Raw genomic sequence first — 23,257 nt, 5'->3', positions numbered from 1 at the left:
GAGCGGAGGTGTTCTGCAAAGCGGTCCCCAAGCCTCCGCTTGGTTTCCCCAATGTAGAGGAAGCCGCACCGGGTACAGTGGATGCAGTATACCACATTGGCAGATGTGCAGGTGAACCTCTGCTTAATGTGGAATGTCATCTTGGGGCCTGGGATAGGGGTGAGGGAGGAGGCGTGGGGGCAAGTATAGCATTTCCTGCGGTTGCAGGGGAAGGTGCCGGGTGTGGTGGGGTTGGAGGGCAGTGTGGAGCGAACAAGGGAGTCACGGAGAGAGTGGTCTCTCCGGAAAGCAGACAGGGGTGGGGATGGAAAAATGTCTTGGGTGGTGGGGTTGGATTGTAGATGGCGGAAGTGTCGGAGGATGATGCGTTGTATCCGGAGGTTGGTAGGGTGGTGTGTGAGAACGAGGGGGATCCTCTTAGGGCGGTTGTGACGGGGGCGGGGTGTGAGGGATGTGTTGCGGGAAATACGGGAGACGCGGTCAAGGGCGTTCTCGATCACTGTGGGGGGGAAAGTTGCGGTCCTTAAAGAACTTGGACATCTGGGATGTGCGGGAGTGGAATGTCTTATCGTGGGAGCAGATACGGCGGAGGCGGAGGAATTGGGAATAGGGGATGGAATTTTTGCAGGAGGGTGGGTGGGAGGAGGTGTATTCTAGGTACCTGTGGGAGTCGGTGGGCTTGAAATGGACATCAGTTACAAGCTGGTTGCCTGAGATGGAGACTGAGAGATCCAGGAAGGTGAGGGATGTGCTGGAGATGGCCCAGCTGAACTGAAGGTTGGGGTGGAAGGTGTTTGTGAAGTGGATGAACTGTTCGAGCTCCTCTGGGGAGCAAGAGGCGGCGCCGATACAGTCATCAATGTACCGGAGGAAGAGGTGGGGTTTGGGGCCTGTGTAGGTGCGGAAGAGGGACTGTTCCACGTAGCCTACAAAGAGGCAGGCATAGCTGGGGCCCATGCGGGTGCCCATGGCCACCCCCTTAGTCTGTAGGAAGTGGGAGGAGTCAAAAGAGAAGTTGTTGAGTGTGAGGACGAGTTCAGCTAGGCGGATGAGAGTGTCGGTGGAGGGGGACTGGTCGGGCCTGCGGGACAGGAAGAAGCGGAGGGCCTTGAGGCCATCTCCATGCGGAATGCAGGTGTACAGGGACTGGACGTCCATGGTGAATATGAGGTGTTGGGGGCCAGGGAATTGGAAGTCCTGGAGGAGGTGGAGGGCGTGGGTGGTGTCACGGACGTAGGTGGGGAGTTCCTGGACCAAAGGGGAGAAAATGGAGTCCAGATAGGTGGAGATGAGTTCGGTGGGGCAGGAGCAGGCTGAGACGATGGGTCGACCAGGGCAGGCAGGTTTGTGGATTTTGGGAAGGAGATAGAAACGGGCTGTGCGGGGTTGGGGAACAATGAGGTTGGAGGCTGTGGGTGGGAGGTCCCCTGAGGTGATGAGGTCGTGAATGGTGTTGGAGATGATGGTTTGGTGCTCGGGTGTGGGGTCATGATCGAGGGGGCGGTAGGAGGTGGTGTCAGAGAGTTGGCGTCTGGCCTCAGCAATGTAGAGGTCAGTGCGCCATACTACCACTGCGCCACCCTTGTCTGCGGGTTTGACGGTGAGGTTGGGGTTGGAGCGGAGGTCTGCCCGTTCTGTGGGGGAGAGGTTGGAGTGGGTGAGAGGGGTGGAGAGGTTGAGGTGATTAATGTCACGACGGCAGTTGGAGATGAAGAGGTCGAGGGAGGGTAGGAGGCCTGGGGGTGGTGTCCAGGCGGAGGACTTGTGTTGGAAGCAGGTGAAGGGGGCAGTGGAAGGAGGGTTAGGTTCCCGGTTGAAGAAGTAGGCATGGAGGCGAAGACGGCGGAAAAACTGCTCTATGTCCAACCGTGACTGGTATTCGTTGATGTGTGGTTGTAGGGGGAGCAATGTGTGGTTAACTCTTTAACTTGCCCTCTGAAATGTTGGACAATGCACTCAGTTCAGGGTTAATTTGGGTTGTCAACAAATGCCGGTCTTGCCAGTGAACACCCACATTCCATGGAAAAATAGGAAAGCTGTTCTTGGCAAGTTAATGACTGGGCATTATCTTAGAACTGCTGCAGTCTGTGTGCAGTACTGGCCTTATCATGTCACCACCTTTTTAAATAAACTCCACAACCAAATTATTGAAAAATATGCAGAGTTAATATAATGTGCCTCATTCACTTTCCACATCTCTTAATTGAATTCTAAGACTGTTCAACAGCAGCCTTAGGTTGGCAGTGTGCTAACACAGCCTGTATTACTAATTCATTTTCAGTGATATTTGTAGTGAAATGGGGAAAATCTCACCCTTCAATGATAGGCCTGCATCATCCTCATCCGTGTCCCATTGGTTGGTCATTCGCTGTATTTGCCTGAGCACTAACAGTCTGTTTTACTTGAGGATCCGATTGCAATGTGTTGAGATATGTTCATTGTGTATGTTTCCCAGTTGCACCTTGGATGCATTCTGCAAACATTCTTTCAAGTGTTCAATTTAATCTTCTTCCATCATAACATTCAATAATAGAAGTTCATATTGACTGTGTTTATGAACCTTGTTTTGAGATTAAGAGAAGCTTGCTGCTGACAAGCTTAAGCCAGATGAAGCCAAATGTGTATATGCTATTGGGTTTGGTTGATTGTAGGTTTAAACAAGTAGGCAGGGAATGGGAACCAACTTTTGACTGGTGGAAGGTTGCATGAAGGGGGTGAAAGGATAAGGTCATTACCATATTAGATGGAAGCAGGCTAAGAAGCACTATTGTATTCAACAACAGTCTGTATCCTTATGTGGGATATACCTTGCCTTGATGTATTTATCTTGAACCTGGGAGATCAATCTCAGTTCATTTGAGTGCAAGAGGGCAAACCTGGAGGAACACCACTCATCCCTAAAAGTGAGGTGTCAACCTGGTAAATGTATGGTACTGGGCAACTTGTGTGTCATCAGAGGTAGGGTGGTGTAGATGGGGTTAAATGATCTTCCAATTGATAGGATCTAAGCGCTGAGGTCCTGCCACTTCCAGCTGTGAACAGTGGTGGTCAACTAAACACCTCACTGGAGGATTCAGCTCCACAATTAACCCCATCCCCGATGAACGGGGAGTCCTTCACATCAATGCAAAAGATTGGCTTAAAGTATTTGCATCTGAATACAGCCAGAAGTGCTGAGTGGGGGAACCATCTGATCTCCTCCCAAGATCTTCAGCATCAAAGAAGTCAGCCTTCAGCAAATTTTATACACTCCACTTGAATCAAGAGATAGTTGAAGGCACTAGAAGCTGAAATGTCCATGAGCCCTGACAATATTCTGGCAATAGCACTGAAAATCGGTGCTTCAGATCGAGCTGCAGCCCCAACCAACCAGTTCCCATACAGGTATAACACCTGACAACAGGGAACCTGACCCAGGTTCTCTAGCGGTGAGGTGAGACAGCCCTTGACATCAAGGCTGCATTTACCAATTCCCAGGAAGTCTAGTCCATTATATATCTCACTATGGGCTCAAAACCAACCCTTTTTTTCACAAGAAATTGGGCCTTTTTCACCACAAACTCTTCTGGTGCTGCAGTTTGAGTTGTGCAAAGTGGAGCGAGTATTTGTGGGAGAACATGTGTAAAAGTGATTATTGCAATATTGGGTTTAATAATGGAGAACAGCAAAGAACAGTTTGAAGTAGCTTTACCCGGAACTCTTTGTTTCATGATTTCTTTCCCCTGGCTCGTTGCTTGTCGTTGTTCCTGCCTCTCTCATTATTCCCTATTTCAAAGAAAGAAAAAGCTGCAGCTAGATACATTTGATTACTGTTGATATTTTTTGCCAATATCAGGTTTAAAAATTAAAAATGGTGTCTGTATATACGTACCCTCATGCACGTATCTTCCTTCTGAGAGTAGAATTTAAGAGACACCTAATTCACATGAAAATAGTTCTATTGTGAGAATGCTACAGCATTGTAAATGCAGCACCATCTGTGATACAGAGACCATCTGAATCTGAATAAAGTATGGTGACAGTTGGAAAGGATACAAGTTTCCATTGCAATATTGTTGCACAATAGTACATTTTAGTTACTTGTAAAAAGTTCTCATTCCTGTTTTTACTTCCAGTTTCTGATAGAAGTCAAAAGTTCTCTACTATCCATCATTCCAGCTGATTGGACACAAATTTCAAGGTACGCATGAATCAAATTCAAAGTTTTGGATTATATAGGCTATTTTAACAGTCTAGAGTATCAATATTAACTATAGACTTGAGCTTATACTAAACAAGAATGTGGAATTATGTAATTACCTACTCATGACATCTGAAAGCACACTACAATAATGGAATATCTTTGACATATGATGTTATGTAGATAAATGTGACAGTCACTTAGTATACAGCAAGTAAAACACAAATAGTGATGAATATTGGTTAGGGAACAGTAGAACTCTCTGCTCTTCAAATACCGTCATAGGATCTGTTATACTAAGTTGTCATATCTGGTTTAAAGTCTAATCTGAAAGGCAGTGCCCTGGAACTCCTTCAATATGTGGTGTGCCCAAGTCAGTAGAGACTCCAAGCTAGCATTATGCAGATTCTAATTTTGACTTTCAATGTAGCCAGTTAGGGGAGCAACGGCCTCTTGGTATTATTGCTGGACTGTTGATTCAGAGACCCAGGTAACGTTCTGGGGATCAGGGTTCAAATCCTGTCACAACAGATGGTGAAATTTGAATTCAACAAATATCTGGAATTAAGAATCTAGTGAGGACCATGAATCCATTGTTGATTGTCGGGGGAAAAAAATCACCTGGCTCTGTAATGCCCTTTAGGGAAGGAAACTGCTATACAACCTGGTCTGGCCTTCATGTAACTCCAGACCCACAGTAATGTGGTTGACTATTAACTGCCCGATGGGGAAATAAATGCTGGCCTAGGCAGCGATGCCCTCATCCTGTGAATGGATAAGAAAAAAATAATTAGGATGACCTCATTTTAAAAAAAAAGGTAGCAATCGACTTTTAAGAAAAGTACGGTAGTCTCTAATCCTTTTACCTTTGGCTGTGTGTTACCATGGTAATCATATTCTGTGATACTGTGAGATTTTAAGCATGATTTAGAATTGTTTGCTTAAAATAATGATCAAACCAGACTGCATTTTCTGTTCTAAGGTCTATTACTTTCTTGCTCCTTGGGGTTTCCTCCTTTAGACGCAACCTGGAGATCAGATTTGCAAAAGAGCCGATTGTTAGGTCTGTTTTGAGGATATGAAGTTATGCCCAAGTATGTTCCCAAATACATTTGAATTTGCTTGAACTTTAAAAAGATGTAAAGTTGCATAAATTGTTAGATCTCAAGAAAAGCACCGAACCTAAATGATGTGTTTCTTCAGTATGACTGAATATGACTCTATAACACAGAACTCTGACTTTATAATTCATTTAATCGTTTATGCAGATTCAGAAGCTTTCAATTGGAGAAGCTTGTCTATAAAAATCTATTCAAGGAACTAGAGGTAAAATGCAATTAAACACCAGAAGAATATGTGGTTGTAATGTGGAATCAAACCTGGGTCCCTGGTACTGTGTTCTCCTCCACAGATGCTGCCAGATTTGCTGAGCTTTTCCAGTAACTTTGTTTTAGTAGTGCTGCCCACTGAATCACCATGCCTACACTATTTTATGGATGATGCAATCTATTTATTTTTATATAGAATCCCCACAGTATAGAAACAGGCCCTACAGCCCAACAAGTCCACACTGTCGCTCCAAGCATCCCACCCAGACCCATCCCCCGATAACCCACCTCATCTACACATCCCTGAACACTACAGGCAATACAACATGACCAATCCACCTAGCCTGCTCATCTTTGGACTGTGGGAGGAAACCCAAGCAGACATGGGGACAATATGCAAACTCCACACAGTCTGAGAGTGGAATCAAACCTGGGTCCCTGGTGCTGTATTCTCCTCCACAGATGCTGCCAGATTTGCTGAACTTTTCCAGTAACATTTTTTTGGTAGTGCTAACCACTGAACTACCGTGCCTACACCATTTTATGGATGAAAATTCATTAGCATGAGGAGATTGATAGATGTATGTAAAAGTTCACTGAAACTTATTGTGGTGTTGTACGTAACAGGCACTTAATTTTCTGCACTTTTCAAACTTTGAGTTAGTTTGTGAGCAGAATAGAAAGGGTGTAAAGGCCAAGCAAACGCCAGAATCATGTATTTTGTCCTTTAACAAATTTTAACTTTGCCCTTCGACTGGTCAATTTTTTTATATGTCACATTTAATGATTTGGTGCAATGAAAGCACGGCAAAAGCAACAGTGAAGGGAAACATCGCAATATTCAGCAGGGGGAAGGAGGGGAAGTGTAACTGCAAACTTCAAGTAAATGTTTTGTCTGCTCCTACTTGCAAAACATATATAAACTTAAGAAAGAATTATGAAGAAACCTGACAGAGAATTTTCTCAGGCTGTATGTCATGGAGACTGGTGGAGATAAACCAGGCAAATAGATCAGTCGAAGTGGTTCCAATTAGACTGAACATATTTGAGAACATCTTGTCCAGGATAGAGTTGTCATTAGACTCGTTTCAGCTTTAATGGAAGGATGCTTTATATTAAAAATGAAGTCAGGAAACACCTTTTCACACAAAGGGCAGTGCGAATTGGAAATATTCCTCTCATTTAAATAATAGTAATCAGAAAGGTTTGAGCTAGCTGGAGTGGACTGGGGAAGAGTTTTAGCAGTATAGATGGTTAAAGTGCAATAGCTGACTTTTAAAACAGAAAGATCATGACTCACAGCAAAGACATCGCCTGGATAATGATCTCCCTATCTTAATTAGTTTGTACAGTTTTGGATTACTTATGACTTTGGATAGACCCTTGGCATGTGACTCTTATATCTATCATGATGTTCCAGTCATTTGTTTCCAACACCACCTTATTTTTGATTTTTTGTAATTATCTGTGTCCCTCATTTAATTGGATTGTCGGTTGTTCCTTCACTTGTTATTCAGCTGTTTACACTTTATTAGCTGTCTAACACTTTGGCTGACCTGCAGGGACTTATTATTTGGCACTGTACTCAGTGCTTGTATGCTCTTTTGATCTCTCGGCCCATAAATTCTGTGTCTGAGTGCTCTTCTCTCTCACTTCACCTGATGTAGGGGCTATGCTCCAAAAGCTTGTAATTTCAAATAAACCTGTTGGACTATAACCCGGTATTGAGTGTTGATGAAGGGTCTCTCTGATGAAGGGTCTAGGCCCGAAACGTCAGCTTTTGTGCTCCTGAGATGCAGCTGGGCCTGCTGTGTTCATCCAGCCTCACATTTCATTACCCGGTATTGAGTGTTCTCTGACATTGTCCAGTGAAGGGAAAGGATTCCAGGATTGGGATGAATCAGCTATGGTTACCCAGGGAAGTTAAGGCTTAACATCAACTTGAAAGAAAATATATGCAATGTTGAACTCCATCACACAAACTAGCAAAAGAACTACAACAAAAGCTTAAACATCTATTCAGTAGTTCAAGACACTCATACAATCAACACAAGAATTCCTGGACAACATGAAGAGCACAAAAGTAGACAAGGTAGTAGTGATGTTACAACGAATGAGACCATCATTGTTTACATCATTTGACAGAAGTATAGCCAAAGAAACCATACCCACCCTACTAAACAGACACAACAGATGACAGAATAAGGAACAGATCAACAAATGCTGAGTACTCAAACAATTGGACTTGTGCTTAATAACCCACTCGACATTCGAAGATAAGATATATGAGTAGATCAATGTGGCTCCCATGGACTCGCCCATCTCCGGATTGGTATCTGAGGCAGTCAGGCAAAGAGTGGAACAAACAGCCCTCCCACAGACCTAACCCAAGCCCTGGATTAGATACGTGGACAACACTTTGGTAATTATGAAAAGAACAGAAATTGAGAACACTCCCCAACTCATCAACACCATACACAGAGGAATCAAATTTACAAGAGAGGAGGGAAACCACAAACTCCCATCCCTGGATGCGATGGAAGAAAGACAAGAGAACGGAGACTTCACTACAAAGGTATACAGGAAATCCACCAGGCCTTGAACTATCACAGCACCCACCCCAACACGCTCAAGAGAAGCAACGTTAGGACCCTGTTCAAAAGGGCCACTACACACTGCAGCGAACCCGATCTGCAGAAGGAAGAAGAGCAACATCCTTGATACCCCCACAGCTTCATCCACAGATGCCTAGCCAACAGACAGCACAACCAGGACAAACTAAAACCCGAAACAATAACTACCATACCATATGTAAAAAATACTTCCGAATTGACAGCCAGACTACTCCGACTGGTAGGAATCATGGCAGCGCACAAATTGGCAGCCACAGTAAGACAGCAACTGACCAGGGTTAAAGACCCAATAGATATTGTGGATAGGATGAATGTGGTTTGCAAGGTACCATGCGGAGGCTGCACAAAACGCCTAATGGGCCAAACGGGCAGACAACTGGCAACTCGCATCCACGAACACCAGTTAGCAACTAAACGACACGACCAGTTGCGATCAGACAAGAAAAACTACACTTCCAACTAGGACAACACTACTATGATAGGACAAGCCAAAAGAGGATAGCCAATTCTTGTTGGCTTGGCATTCATTTGCGGACTCTATCGACAAACACCATTGAATTAGACCCGATATACCGATCATTACAATGCACAACGGGAACCTGCACCTACTGGAAGCAGCAAAAACCAGACCATGTAAATTCGAACTGGAACAAGACACCCGCGCTTCACAGGACTCTCCACAGCACTGGAGATGCTGCCGAGTAAGGGGACAAAATGTCTGCCAGCTCAGCGAACACACTGACATCTGCAACCAGCACCTGAGCTACAATTCTTTGCTCAAACCCTGAATGTTGGAAACGTTTGTGGTCAAGCAGAGGATTGGGAAAGTTTTTTTTTTACAAAAAAAAACAACAAAAGATGACCAAATAAAATCAAAAAAGGTGGAAGAGAACCTTGAGAGTGAACGTGCCGGTAATATGAAGAGCTGCTTTAAATAGATGAAAAGGAAGACAGAATCTAAAGTGAGCATAGGCACCTTCAAGGATGAGGCTGGCGCTATAAAAAAATGAAGACCCAGGAAATGGCAGAGGAGTTGAATAAATACGTTAAATTAGTCTTCACAGTAGAAGATGCTAATAGCATCACAAAAGTATTAAATATTTAAGTGGCAAAAGGTGAAGGGTAAACAAACATAATAACTATCACTAATGAAAAATATGCTAGGGAAACTAATAGTGCTAAAGTCCAATAAGACTCTTGGATCTGATGGGATGCATCTCAGGATATTAAAGGATGTTCTAGGATATTATAGAACAAGACATGATAATTTTAGGATAAGGGGTAGTGGCTGCGGAGAAATTACTCCTCTAAGTGTTGTGTTTCTGTGGCACTCACTATCTCACAATGTGGTGCGTATTGTGACATTGAGTAAATTTAAGGAGGATAAAGACAGATTTTTAGTTAGTGATGTGTTGAAGGGCAATGGACAGTGGGCAGGCAAGTGGAATTGAGGCTGAGGTGAGATGAGCCATGGTCGTATTAAATGGGGGAGCAGACCCCACAGGCCAAATTGCCGACTTCTACTTCAAGTTCTTGCGTCCCTGTGTTCCAGCTGCAGAGACAGTGGATGCACTGGAAGTAGTACCTGGATCAGTACCTGGTGCTATGATGTTGTGGCCATAACAGAGACATGGGTTTCTCATGGGCAGGAATGGTTGCTGGATCTTCCAGGGTTTAGAACATTTGAAAAGAATAGGGAGGGGGGAAAAAGAGGACGGGGTGTAGCACTACTAATCAGAGAGGGTATCACAGCTACAGAAGCTTCCTTTGTCGAGGAAGATCTGCCTACTGAGTCAGTATGGGTGGAAATTAGGAACAGCAAGGGAGTAGTCACCTCGTTAGGGGTTTACTACAGGCCCCCCAATAGCAGCAGGGAGATTGAAGAAAGCATAGGTCGACAGATTTTGGAAAAGTGTGGACGCAGTAGGGTTGTTGTAATGGGTGACTTTAACTTTCCTAATATTGATTGGAACCTCCTTCGAGCAGAAGATTTGAATGGAGCTGTTTTTGTAAGGTGTGTTCAGGAGGGTTTCCTAACGCAGTACGTTGACAGGCCGACGAGGGGAGAGGCCATTCTAGACTTGGTGCTCGGAAACGAGCCGGGGCAGGTATCAGATCTTGTGGTGGGGGAGCATTTTGGTGATAGAGACCATAACTGCCTCACATTCTACATAGCTATGGAGAAGGAGAGGATTAGGCAAAATGGGAGGATATTTAATTGGGGAAGAGGAAACTATGATGCGATTAGACATGAGTTAGGAAGCATGGACTGGGAGCAATTGTTCCATGGTAAGGGAACTATAGACATGTGGAGACGGTTTAAGGAACAGTTGTTGGGAGTGATGAGTAAATATGTCCCTCTGAGACAGGCAAGAAGGGGTAAGATTAAGGAACCTTGGATGACGAGAGCGGTGGAGCTTCTAGTGAAAAGGAAGAAGGTAGCTTACATAAGGTGGAGGAAGCTAGGGTCAAGTTCAGCTAGAGAGGATTACATGCAGGCAAGGAAGGAGCTCAAAAATGGTCTGAGGAGAGCCAGGAGGAGGCACGAGAAAGGCTTGGCAGAAGGAATCCGGGAAAACACAAAGGCATTTTACACTTACGTGAGGAATAAGAGAATGATCAAAGAAAGAGTAGGGCCGATCAGGGATAGCATAGGGAACTTGTGTGTGGAGCCTGAGGAGGTAGGGGAAGCCCTAAATGAGTTTTTTTGCTTCTGTCTTTACGAAAGAAACGAACTTTGTAGTGAATGAAACCTTTGAAGAGCAGGTGTGCGTGCTGGAATGGATAGAGATAGACGAAGCTGATGTGCTGAAAATTTTGTCAAACATTAAGATTGACAAGTCGCCAGGCCCGGATCAGATTTGTCCTCGGCTGCTTTGGGAAGCGAGAAATGCAATTGCTTCGCCACTTGCGAAGATCTTTGCATCCTCGCTCTCCACTGGAGTCGTACCTGAGGACTGGAGAGAGGCAAATGTAATTCCTCTCTTCAAGAAAGGAAATAGGGAAATCCCCGGCAATTATAGACCGGTAAGTCTCACGTCTGTCGTCTGCAAGGTGTTAGAAAGGATTCTGAGGGATAAGATTTATGACCATCTGGAAGAGCATGGCTTGATCAAATACAGTCAACACGGCTTTGTGAGGGGTAGGTCATGCCTTACAAACCTTATCGAGTGTTTTGAGGATGTGACTAGAAAAGTTGATGAGGGTCGAGCTGTGGATGTGGTGGAAATGGACTTCAGTAAGGCATTTGATAAGGTTCCCCATGGTAGGCTCATTCAGAAGGTCAGGAGGAATGGGATACAGGGGAACTTAGCTGCTTGGATACAGAATTGGCTGGCCAACAGAAGTCAGCGAGTGGTAGTAGAAGGAAAATATTCTGCCTGGAAGTCAGTGGTGAGTGGAGTTCCACAGGGCTCTGTCCTTGGGCCTCTACTGTTTGTAATTTTTATTAATGACTTGGACGAGGGAATTGAAGGATGGGTCAGCAAGTTTGCAGACGACACAAAGGTCGGAGGTGTCGTTGACAGTGTAGAGGGCTGTTGTAGGCTGCAGCGGGACATTGACAGGATGCAGAGATGGGCTGAGAGGTGGCAGATGGAGTTCAACCTGGATAAATGCGAGGTGATGCATTTTGGAAGGTCGAATTTGAAAGCTGAGTACAGGATTAAGGATAGGATTCTTGGCAGCGGGGAGGAACAGAGGGACCTTGGTGTGCAGATACATAGATCCCTTAAAATGGCCACCCAAGTGGACAGGGTTGTTAAGAAAGCATATGGTGTTTTGGCTTTCATTAACAGGGGGATTGAGTTTAAGAATCGTGAGATCTTGTTGCAGCTCTATAAAACTTTGGTTAGACCGCACTTGGAATACTGCGTCCAGTTCTGGTCGCTGTATTATAGGAAAGATGTGGATGCTTTGGAGAGGGTTCAGAGGAGGTTTACCAGGATGCTGCCTGGACTGGAGGGCTTATCTTATGAAGAGAGGTTGACTGAGCTCGGTCTCTTTTCATTGGAGAAAAGGAGGAGGAGAGGGGACCTAATTGAGGTATACAAGATAATGAGAGGCATAGACAGAGTTGATAGCCAGAGACTATTTCCCAGGGCAGAAATGGCTAGCACGAGGGGTCATAGTTTTAAGCTGGTTGGTGGAAAGTATAGAGGGGATGTCAGAGGCAGGTTCTTTACGCAGAGAGTTGTGAGAGCATGGAATGTGTTGCCAGCAGCAGTTGTGGAAGCAAGGTCATTGGGGTCATTTAAGAGACTGCTGGACATGTATATGGTGACAGAAATTTGAGGGTGCATACATGAGGATCAATGGTCGGCACAACATTGTGGGCTGAAGGGCCTGTTCTGTGCTGTGCTGTTCTATGTTCTATGTAGTCTCCTGATAATCCTTAAATTCTGGAAAAGCTACAAAAGGATTGGAAAACTGCCAATGCAACACATTTATTGAAAGTCTTTTCTTCTTGCGCTACAGGTTGCTAAGAGTATATATGGAGAGAATGTTTCCTCTTGTTGAAAAATCACATCTAGCTAAGAGCCTCAGTATAGGAAAGTCACCAAGAAATCCAAAAGCAAATTCAGATAGTAGATAGTTTGGCAGGTGCTGTTTTAAAAAAAACCTGCAAAGTTGTTACTGTACATAATGTTGACAATACACACCAACATCATTGTGCTTTTTGATCTGATTGTTGTCTTTTTGATGTGAATCATGCAAGGATAACTTTGCAAGTCAAATTAGATTTGTTTCTACGTCCTTGTGAAGATGCTCCAGTGCAGATAATTTTGGAGCAAGTAATACAGGTTGGAATCCCATAACACAGTAAGATGGCAAATTGTTTGTTACAGCAGCAGGGCAGTCCACTCCTCACCACTTCATTTGTTGCTTGATTTGGTGGGGTAAGACTTGAAGGGGAGTTTGTGAAATAAATCCTCAAAAGAGAAAGCAACTTATAAATATCTAGTTATAGTAGGTGGCACGGTGGCTCAGTAGTTAGCAGTGCTACCCCACGGCACCAGGGTCTTGGGTTTGTTTCTAGCTCAGGCAACTGTATGGAGTTTGCACATTCTTCCCATGTCTGCAGGGGTTTCCTCCCACTATCCAAAGAAGCGCAGGTTAGGTGGCCATGGTGAATTGCCCAGTGTCCAAGGATATTCAGGCAAGGTTGGTGCGCCATGGAGAATTCAGGGTTATAGGGATAGGGTAGGGAGGGGTGGGTGGAATGCTGTTTGAAAGGTTATGGTGGACTTGATGGGCTGAACGGTCTGCTTCCACACTGTAGAGATTCTCTGATTGTGTAGCATCTTTAATATAATAAGACGCCCTAAAGCACTTTATTTGAGCTTTATAGTCAGACACTGAGGCACAGAAGGTGCCATTGGGGTAAACGGCTAAAAGCCTGTTCAAAGTTGTGGTCACAAGTAAGCAGGCTGGGGGTAAATGTCTGCTCAGCCAGGACTGAAAGTTGGGGAAATCCTCAGACGGTTTCCCAACAGTGGAGGAATTAAGAGAGGTGGTGGTGAGGTCACGTCGTGGTGAAAACCTACACGATTTTGGATTATTCCGCTGAGGGGTAGCATATAGATAAAAAATAGAGTCAAGGATAGATTTTTCTAGAAACGCTAGAGGGTAATATGGGAGTGAAAGGGAGGTCATTCCAAGTGATTCTACGGCTACAACCTAGCCGGATACTGGGCAGGTGTAGCCACACCCAACTGACTGTCATAAATTAACTTTCACATAATAATCCAACAGGCCCACTCTTTGACAAAGAAAGAAATGCGAGCAAAGAGGACAGTGAGGGAAAATAGTCATCTTGGCCCAGTCAAACCTAAAGGTGCTAAGTTAAAGGAAAATAATTTCAACCAGCTTCAATGCTTTGAAGTACTCTTGACCAAAGGCTTTGCTGTACCACTCGAACGTCTCTTTTTAAACTGGTAGAGTCTGTTGCCCAGACCACGTAATTAATTAAATTCACATGAATGTTCTGGTAATTATGATAATTTTGCATTCCTTTGTACGTATGAATGGAAATCCCATGAATTTGGTGTCTAAGCAACAAGCAGTTGTTGTAAAAGAATTAAATGTTTAAAAGCACTTGGGAAGTGGGTTAGAGAAAAATGCTGCAGAGCCGAGAATGTCATGGTGTGCAATATGGCAAAAAACACAGGAAGGTTAAATAAAAAGCATTTTAAAAAAGCACCATTTTTTATAACAGCAATAATGACCAAAGAAAGCAAATGAACTGTAACAGTGGTCACCATGTTGTTGATAAGACTGTGATTAGCCATGAAAAGCTGAAACGTCAAATCCATTTTCAGAGCCGCAGGTTTGAAAAACTAAATCCTTATGGCTTAATGTGGCTATTCAAGCCTGTGCTGAAAGCCAGAGCTCGTAGCTAACCCAAAACTGGGTCTCTGACCTCAATTCAGCAAGAGTAATAAGCTGCAACATATCACCTCTGGAGGCAGCTTGTCCGACACTGTATCAAACTTTGGCCTTCGGCCATTGCTGTCAAGTCTTGGAAGGTTGGTGAAGGTAAATGCTGGAGGACTGGGAACAATTTTATGCCCCAGCTCTTTGACCACAGTTCCATCTGAAGCATTGCGCAATCTCTTCAAAAAGCTGCAGTAGAACAGTTCTGCACTAGGCCTCGGCATGACCAACTTGATAGAGATGGTGTACCATCTGCATGGAGTGGTGTGGGGTGTTCTGAAAATTAACTTCAAACCCCATGAAATACTAGAACATCAGTACAAACCTGGGCAACGTAACATCTGTGCTCTCTTGATGGATGATTCAGTAGTTCTCCATGTTAAACACCACTTGGAAGATGCACTGAAGATACCTCTGGCATAGAATGGAGTCTGGGTGGAGGATGTGCATTTCTGTCACCGAGAATGGTATAGGTGTAACACTGTTGACCAAGCTGGCTAGTATCCTTAGGCACAGCTGAAAGGTCCTTCACAAGAGATTACATAGTTGTGAGCAAAACCATGAAGTGATTTGCAAAGAAGAATGAGAATTGTAAAATTCAAAACATTGCTTGACTGGGAGCCACCACAGGCCAGCAATCACTGGTGGGTGAACAGGCATGGCACAAGTAAAAGTTTTATATAAATGGTTCAGATAAGAATATAGAAGGCAGGGTTAGTAAGTTTACAGACGATACCAAAATTGGTGGTGTGGTAGACTGTGAAGAAGGTTTTCTATGGTTAGGATCTTGATCAGATGGGTCAGTGGATCAGTGGGCTGAAAAATTGCAGATGGAGTTCAATGTGGATAAAGGGGAGGGGATGGCCTTAGAGGTATTACCACTGGACTGTTATTCCAAAGATGCAGATAATGTTCTGGGGACCCAGGTTCGAATCCCGCCATGTCTGCTGGTGGAACTTGAATTCAATAAATATTTGGAATTAAGAGTCAAAAGATGACCATGAACCCATTGTCGATTTTTGGAAAAACCCATCTGGCTCACTGATGACCTTTAGGAAAGGAAACTGCCTTCCTTACCTGGTCCGGCCTATATGTGACTCCAGACCCACAGCAATGTGGTTGACTCTGAACTGCCCTCTGGGCAATTAGGGATGGAGAAGTAAATGCCACCTAGCTCGCAACACCTTCATCCTGTTAATGAACTAAGAAAAAAAAGCGAGGTATTGCATTTTGGGTACCACAAACAGGGGTGGGACTTATACAATTAACGGTAGGGTCTGAGTTAGTATTATAGAACAGTGACCTAATGGTTCAGGTGCATAATTCTTTGAAGTTTGTGTCACATATAGACAGGGTGGTTAAAAAGGTGTTTGGCATGCTTGCCTTCTTTGCTCAGTCCTTTTGAGTAATGGGCTTGACAAGTCATGTTGAGGTTGTACAGGACATTGGTGAAGTCTGTTCTGGAATATTGTGTTTTGTTCTGGTCGCCCTGTTATGGGAGGGATATAGTTAAGCTGGAGGGATTTGGAAGAAAGAAATTCACCAGGATGTTGCCATGTATGGAAGGTTTGAGTTATAAGCAAAGGCTGGATAGGCTGAGACTTTTCTCACTGGAACTTGAGGTTGTGGGGTAACCTTCCAGAGGTTTCTAAAATCATGAACGCTATAGACAGGGTCTTTTTCCTAAAATGGGAGATTTCAAGACTAGGGGGCACGATTAAGGTGAGAGGTGAGAGATTTAAAATGGACATTGGGGCAAATCTTTACAGAGAGGGTGGTGTGCATGTGGAATGAGCTTCCTGAGGAAGTGGTGAATGTGGACACAGTTACAAAGTTTAAAAGACACTTGGATAAGTACATGAATGAGAAGGGTTTGGAGAGATATGAGCCAGGAGCAGGCAAGTGGGACTAGTTTAGTTTGGGATTATGTTCAGCATAGACTGGCAGGACTGAAGAGTCTGCCTCTGTGCTGTATGAGTCTATAAGGGCAGCAGAAATTTGTGAGATCTCGAGTTTCCGAAGGATAGAAAGTGGGAGACCCGCCAGGATTGCGCTGGAATAATTTACCTCCAGAGGTAAAGACAACACAAACGCAGGTTTAAGCAGCAGATGACCTGAGACAGATTACATCAAGTGGTTGTTAAAGGTGGTGGAGCAAACAAGTAGTTAGGAGCTCATCTTGGGGTGAAATTTATCACAATTTTATCGACCGTTTGATTCAATGCCAGCCAAATTCCATTAAGTGGACAGAGTGGGTCGCCAGGGAATAGAATATGGAACAGAAAAAATGAAGAAACACCCCAGTTCATGTGAAATTATGTCCTTTTTTGCACCGAGTGTAGCCACTAGTATTGTGTGGCCCTATTATCATGTTGAATTGATTAGATTCATATCACATCTGTCAGCTCATGGGTGTCCATGTGGTACACTGGGTTATAAGCGGCTTTCTTGCATTTTCAGTGAAGTTGCTTCCTGGAATGACATTTTTACCTTGTCCTTACCATGGCATATGTTTTCTTGCAGTTGAGTGCAAGCTTGTACCTACCACTTTTCTTTGTAACTGTAACTATTTTTTTGGCAAATCCTCTTTGTTGCTATAACAACTGTGTTGTGAGCAATGTTTGTTCCTACTGTTAGACTATTCATTCCATCAATTTCTCTGAGAATGCACTCACTATAGTGGCAGCCCTTGGGTTGGGAGCACGTTCCGATCTTGCGAGCAGGCGCAATTCAATGTGTGAACAGATCAGAACATGGTGCAGGACAATATAAAATAGCCGTTTATAATGTACAGGAAAAGTTCACATCGGATTTTTAAAATTACACCCTGCATTTGATTGTATTTGTTTGGTATGAGGGTGAGAGGGTTCAGTGACAGATCACCACTACTGAATAAGGTACAGAAAGGTTTCATCAGTGTGAAACCAGGAATAAGAGAGATTTGGCAATATTGGAATTGTTATAATAGCAGAAAAGGTTCAGGAATTAGTTAGGAAGAATTAGGCGGATTAGTAAATTAGAAAGTGGATTGGAAGACAGAGTCAGAATCAATGAGTCTCTTTCGGATTGGAAAGATGTAATTGATGGAATTCCACAGGGGTCAGATCGAGGGCCTAAATTATTTACAATCTATATGAATAACTTGGAGGCCACAAAAATAGGTGGGCATGTGTGTTGTGATAAGGGCATAAGGGTATAGTTAGATTTGAGTGAATTCTGAAAAATTTGGTGGATTGAGTTTAATATGAGGAAAACGTGAAGTCATGCACTGTCTGGTAGGAAGAATCAAAAGGCAGAGTGTTATGCACCGCAGAAGGATCTGAGTGACCTGTTGTGTGAAATACAATTGCAATATGTAGTTAGAAAGGCTACTGGAATTTTGACCTTTATCACTCAAGGGGTTGGAGTTTAAAAACCTGGAAGTTTTTTGCAACTGAAGCTGTACCTAGAGTACTGTGTACAATTTTCATCTCCATATTTAGGATAGCATATGCTGGTATTGGAGATAGGTGAGAAATTAGTTGGCTGATTCTTGAGATGAAGGAGTTGACTAATCAAGATCAACAGATTAGACCTTTGTTCATTAGAATTTAGAAGACTGAGTGGTGTTCTTTTAAAGCATTCTGAAGAGGACTTGAAAACATAGATGTTTCCATAGTGGGGGAATTCTCAAACAAGGCAACATAGTTACAGAATATGGGCACGCTCATTTAAAACTGAGATGTGAAACACTTACTTCTCACTCTGGATTTCTGTACCCTACAGTTGTGGAGGCTAGATCACTAAAATCTTTTAAAGAGGATGTAGATAGATTCTTGAAATATCAGAAAGCTGAAGATTGAGGAACTGGAATGAAAGAGGAGTTGAAGTCTGCATTAGATCAGACATGATCTTATGGAATGATGGGGCATGTTGGAGTTGAATGGTTGACTACTGCTCCAATTTCTTATTATCACATCCAGTTACGTGAACTTTGCTTCTGGGGTCTTGAGGGATCTCTACTCCACTAAGTGACCTACAGAATTGCAGGGGCTGCTATCTGGCTACACCTGTTTGGGAAATTTGCAGAAGGGAACACAAGAGGTTACACACCCCCAAAGTGAGCTGAGGAGAAGCTTCTGGAAAGCTGGCACGTTCTCCTTTTCTGTATGGTGTGCAGTGCCCTTCACTGTAACAAACGCACCACCAACCTCTACTCCATTTCCAACGTCTTCCTCTGACTGCAACTGAAAGGCGATCGTTAGAAAAACTGGAAGAACTGCGGATGCTGTCAATCAGAAACAAAAACCGAAATTGCTGGAAAAGCTCAGCAGGTCCGGCAGTATCTGTGAAGAAAAATCAGAGTTAACGTTTTGGGTCTGGTGACCCTTAGTCACCATCAAGTTCTGATGAGGACAATGTCCGTTTATATGCAGAAGATAGGATCGGGGAAGGGATAAGGAATAAACAATTGGTGGGGATGGAGCCCAAACAGAGAGAAGACCAGTTGGACAGACGAAAAAATAGATGACAATCTGGCTGGGATGGTGAATAGTTGTTAATAGGGACCGTGAGTAACTAACAGTAGGTCATGTGTAGTGGCAGACTGTGTGAAAACAAGGCCAGGTTTGTGATGTAGCCGGGGTAGACCCATTGTTTCAGCCTGCTCCTGCCCCACAAAACTCATCTCTTCCTACCCTGGCCCAGTCCTTACCCATGTACATCTGTGATTCCTCTGAAACTTTATGCCAGTTTCAGAATTTCCAGTTTGTAGGCTCCAGTAGCCGCCTCTTTACCATGGACGTGCAATCCCTTATATGTCCATCCCCCACCAGGAGGGTCTCGGGACTCTCTGCTTCTTCCTGGAGCAAAGGCTTGAACCATCCCCACCTGCCGCCAGCCTCCTCTGCTTGGCTGAGCTCCTCCTCACCATCAGCAACTTCTCTTTTTAAACTCCCTCATTTTCTTCAGGTCAGAGGGGTTACCCATGAACTCCAGTTATGTCTTTGTGGGGTACATGGAAAATTCCTTGTTCCAGTCCTATTCCGGCCCCCCACCCCCCAACAATTCTTTCTCTGACGCATCGATGATATGAACAGTGCTACTGCCTTCTCTCGTCCGGAATTGGAAACGTTCATCAATTTTGTTTCCAATTTCCACCCTGCCCTCACTTTCACCTGGCCTATCGCTGACTCCCTCCTTTCCCTTCCTTGACATTTCTCTTTCCATTTCTGGGGATAGACTGGCCACTAATATCCATTACAAATCCACTGACTCTGACAGCAACCTGGACTATACATCCTCACACCCCACTTCTTGTAAAGACTTCATCCCATCCTCTCAGTTCCTCTGTCTCCGTCGCATATATCATGATGAAAGCCAACTTTGACAAGGGAGCATATGAAATGTCCACCTTCTTCGTCAACCAAGGATTCCCCAGCACCCATTCTCAGCAGAGCTCTTAACCGTGTCTGACCCATTTCCCGGACTTCCATCCTCCCTCCTTCTCTTCCCTCCCACAACAATGATAGGGCTCTTGTTGTCCTCACCTACCATCTCACCAGCAACCACATTCAGATGATCATCAGCTGCCATTTCCGCCACCTCCAGCCAGATGCCACCACCAAACACATCTTCCCCTCCCCTCCCTTGTCTGCCTTCCGCAGGCACTGTTCCCTCTGGGACACCCTGGTCCACTCTTCATTCACTATTAACATGCCCCCACTGCCCTACAGCACCTTCCCCTATAACCGGCAAAGGTGTAACACCTGCCCGTTTACCCTCTCCGTCTCCACTGTCCAAGGGCTCAAACGTAGCTTCCAGGTGAAACAACATTTCACCTGCACTTCCCAGAATGTAGTCTACTGCATTCGCTGCTTACAATGTCTTCTCCTCTACACTGGGGGGGGGGGAGGGGGGGAAGCATAGACTGGGTGACCGTTTTGCAGAACATCTACATCCTGCTCGCAGAAAAGACCCTGAGCTTCCAGTTGCCTGCCACTTTAATGCACCCCCCTGTTCCCTGGTGAACATCTCTGCTTGTTGCAGTGTTCCAATGAAGCTCAGTACAAGCTGGAAAAACAGCACTTCATTTTCCACATGGGGATCCTGCAGCCCTCTGGACTCTATATAGAGTTAAATAATTTTAGGGCCTGAACTCTCCCATGTCCTAGCCCTTTACCCCACACACCAGGCCTTGTTATCACCTAGCCTGCCATTACACATTATCTATTGTTAGCATTGCTGAACTGTGGGCCTGTTCTATGATTTTGGCATCTAACCTCAAACCTTTAAGGGTGGTCATGATGATGGGTGGGGAAAATGGTAGGTTGTAATGATGGGGGATAAGTTGGAGGTGGATTTAGGATTATGAAGTGCAGCAAAACAAATTGACCAAACTGCAAAATTGACAGAGATACAAATTGTGTTATGTGCTGGCCCTTTTCAATGTTTGTATGAATTCAGCGGATGCTGGCTCGCCAAACAAAAATAGAAGTGACAGAATAGTTGAGCAGAAGTGCATCGGACTGTGAAAGCACTGCAGCATTGCTGCTGACTGGAATGACCACACCATTGATTTGTGTGAACAGACAGCGTGAACTGTCAATACAGTTGTTGATGGTAGTTGTGAAGAGCGTTCAAAGTGTCTCCAAACTGATGTGGGCGAGTAATGGAACAGGTAAAACGCTTCTCAGATGAGCTATAACATGGGAAAACGTGAAGCTGTCCACATTGGTTGGAAGAACACATGCTGTTTTGATCCTCTCAATTCGGGAGGTGTAGACTTGCATTGGAGGCTGTTGGGAGAAAATTGATTTCTGAGGTGGAGATATCATAAGAAAAGGCTAAGCAATTTGGACCTAAAGTAGTTGGAGATTAGAACAATGAGAGATGATCATAAAGATTCTGAAGGAGGTCACCAAATTAAATGCTGAGAGAATGTTTCTCATAAGGAGATACAATTTCTAAATAAAAGATTGCAGTTGAGACGAAAAGCAGTTTCATCTTTTACTGTTTGAAATTCTCTATTCTGGAAGACAGTGGAGATTAGAGCGTTATTTAGCTCAGCTTTGAGTGTATTCCATTAATTAATTTGTAAGGGAGCTTTGCATTATCAGGGTTGAAGTGATTGGGGGTAAGCAGGTAATTGGTGTTGAGCCTATGCTCACTTAAGCTGTGATCTTCCTGGATGGTGGGGTTGTCTGAAGGGATCACATGGCTTAAACCCCCTATTTCTTACATTCATATCTTCTTGCCACCTTATGAACAGATGAAAGGCAAGGCATTTGAAATGTTGTGGTAATACCCCTGTCTCTGCACTAGGAAGTCTAGATTCAAGTCCATCTGCCCCAGGGATGCACAGTAGCACTTCTGAATAGGTCGATTAGAAAATATCGCCTCTTGAAAGGCAGTTGGACATGCAAGGCTGCTGTCTGAGAGAGTGGCCTCCTCCTGTGCTGTAAGCATTCTGTGATTTCAACAGATGTTAAATTTTGGAAGGTTGTTCTCACTTGTCTCAATTAATCTTTTAAATGTATGGTGTAACTTCTATTATTTACACATGAAAAAAATTGTAATCTTGAATTACCAGCTGTATTACCATGTGATGAGCTGCTCCAACTTTCAGATTGTAGCATTTACTTATGTTTAAAGTTTAAATTCTGATGGAGGTATTTTCATGTAACATTTTGATTTTTACCATTCTCTCATTTTATGAACAGAATACTGGTGTCCTTTCGTTGCCAGTGTTCATCTGTTTATCTTATTACTTTACAAAAGTGTTGCGTTGAATTGCATTGTGAGCCACGGGCTATGCCAAGGACTGGTCACTTGCTTATTTTCTGCCAGGATCTATTTTAGTGATTAAAAGCAGACAGAGTGAAAGGCTGTTTTAGATCTTTGGCAGAATGCTCTTATCATATTTATACAGTTAGTGCAAATATGTACATAATTAAAAGCGATGGTGAGTTTTATTTCGAAGAGATTATAATGTTATTATAGTGTAGTTATTGTGAGCTCTTCCTGCTTGCACAGTATGCAATGGGCCAGCATAATGCAGGCCTTTAGTTTAGTGGTCAACAGGGATTACATTTGAATTGTTGTTTTGAGATTACGTATTGTAAATGTCATTATGGAAATAATAAAATGAAATCTTATTTGAACAGTACTTCTTCCTGGACATTTTTTAAACACAGACTGTATAGCAAAGGTTTTCCAGCAGGATTTCTGTTCTCCTTAGGTATTTGCACTTCATGGGTTTTACTAAATATAGATTGAAATGTGTATTAAGTAGGAAATGCTGATGACTGCTCAGGGAAAACTGCCTGGAAATACTTTGGTACTTTTAGGCAGATTATGAAATTTTGATAAGAGAAAAGAACTGTTGAATACCTGGCATTTAAATTGTCAGCACCTTCATTTTTAATGCAGTGTTACACTTTGTCACCTTGTCAGTACTATCCTATGTGTTATATAGCTCCTGCACTAGAGTTCAAGGATCTAACGCTTGGCCCCAGTCTGTCAATGCATTCACTTTCCTTCCTCGGCCCTAACCCTTGCCCTGTCCTTATCTGTGCACTGCCATCTGCAGGCAGTGTGCCAATTTTCAGATTACTGCTGAAATTGTCTGGGATGACATCTTCATATCTTCATTGAGGCCAGTAATCCTCTGGCTACCTCCAGATTATCAGAAAATCTACTTC

General features: G+C 43.8%; 1 protein-coding gene across 5 annotated transcripts in view; it reads left to right on the top strand.

The window, feature by feature from the left end:
* The window catches only part of msh3 (mutS homolog 3 (E. coli)), a 270,075-nt gene that overhangs the window by 90,260 nt on the left and 156,558 nt on the right, over positions 1–23,257 (top strand). For all 5 annotated transcript variants that reach the window (XM_059644779.1, XM_059644778.1, XM_059644780.1 and 2 more), the window contains exon 16: positions 4,116–4,180. In XM_059644779.1, coding sequence (XP_059500762.1) covers positions 4,116–4,180 — 65 coding nt within the window. The remainder of the gene's footprint in view (positions 1–4,115; positions 4,181–23,257) is intronic.

This window comes from Stegostoma tigrinum, chromosome 3 (genome assembly GCF_030684315.1).
Source record: "Stegostoma tigrinum isolate sSteTig4 chromosome 3, sSteTig4.hap1, whole genome shotgun sequence".
Classification (NCBI taxonomy): Eukaryota; Metazoa; Chordata; class Chondrichthyes; order Orectolobiformes; family Stegostomatidae; genus Stegostoma; species Stegostoma tigrinum.
The sequence above is the reverse complement of the archived record's forward strand: the minus strand, read 5'-3'. Positions and strand labels throughout refer to the sequence as shown.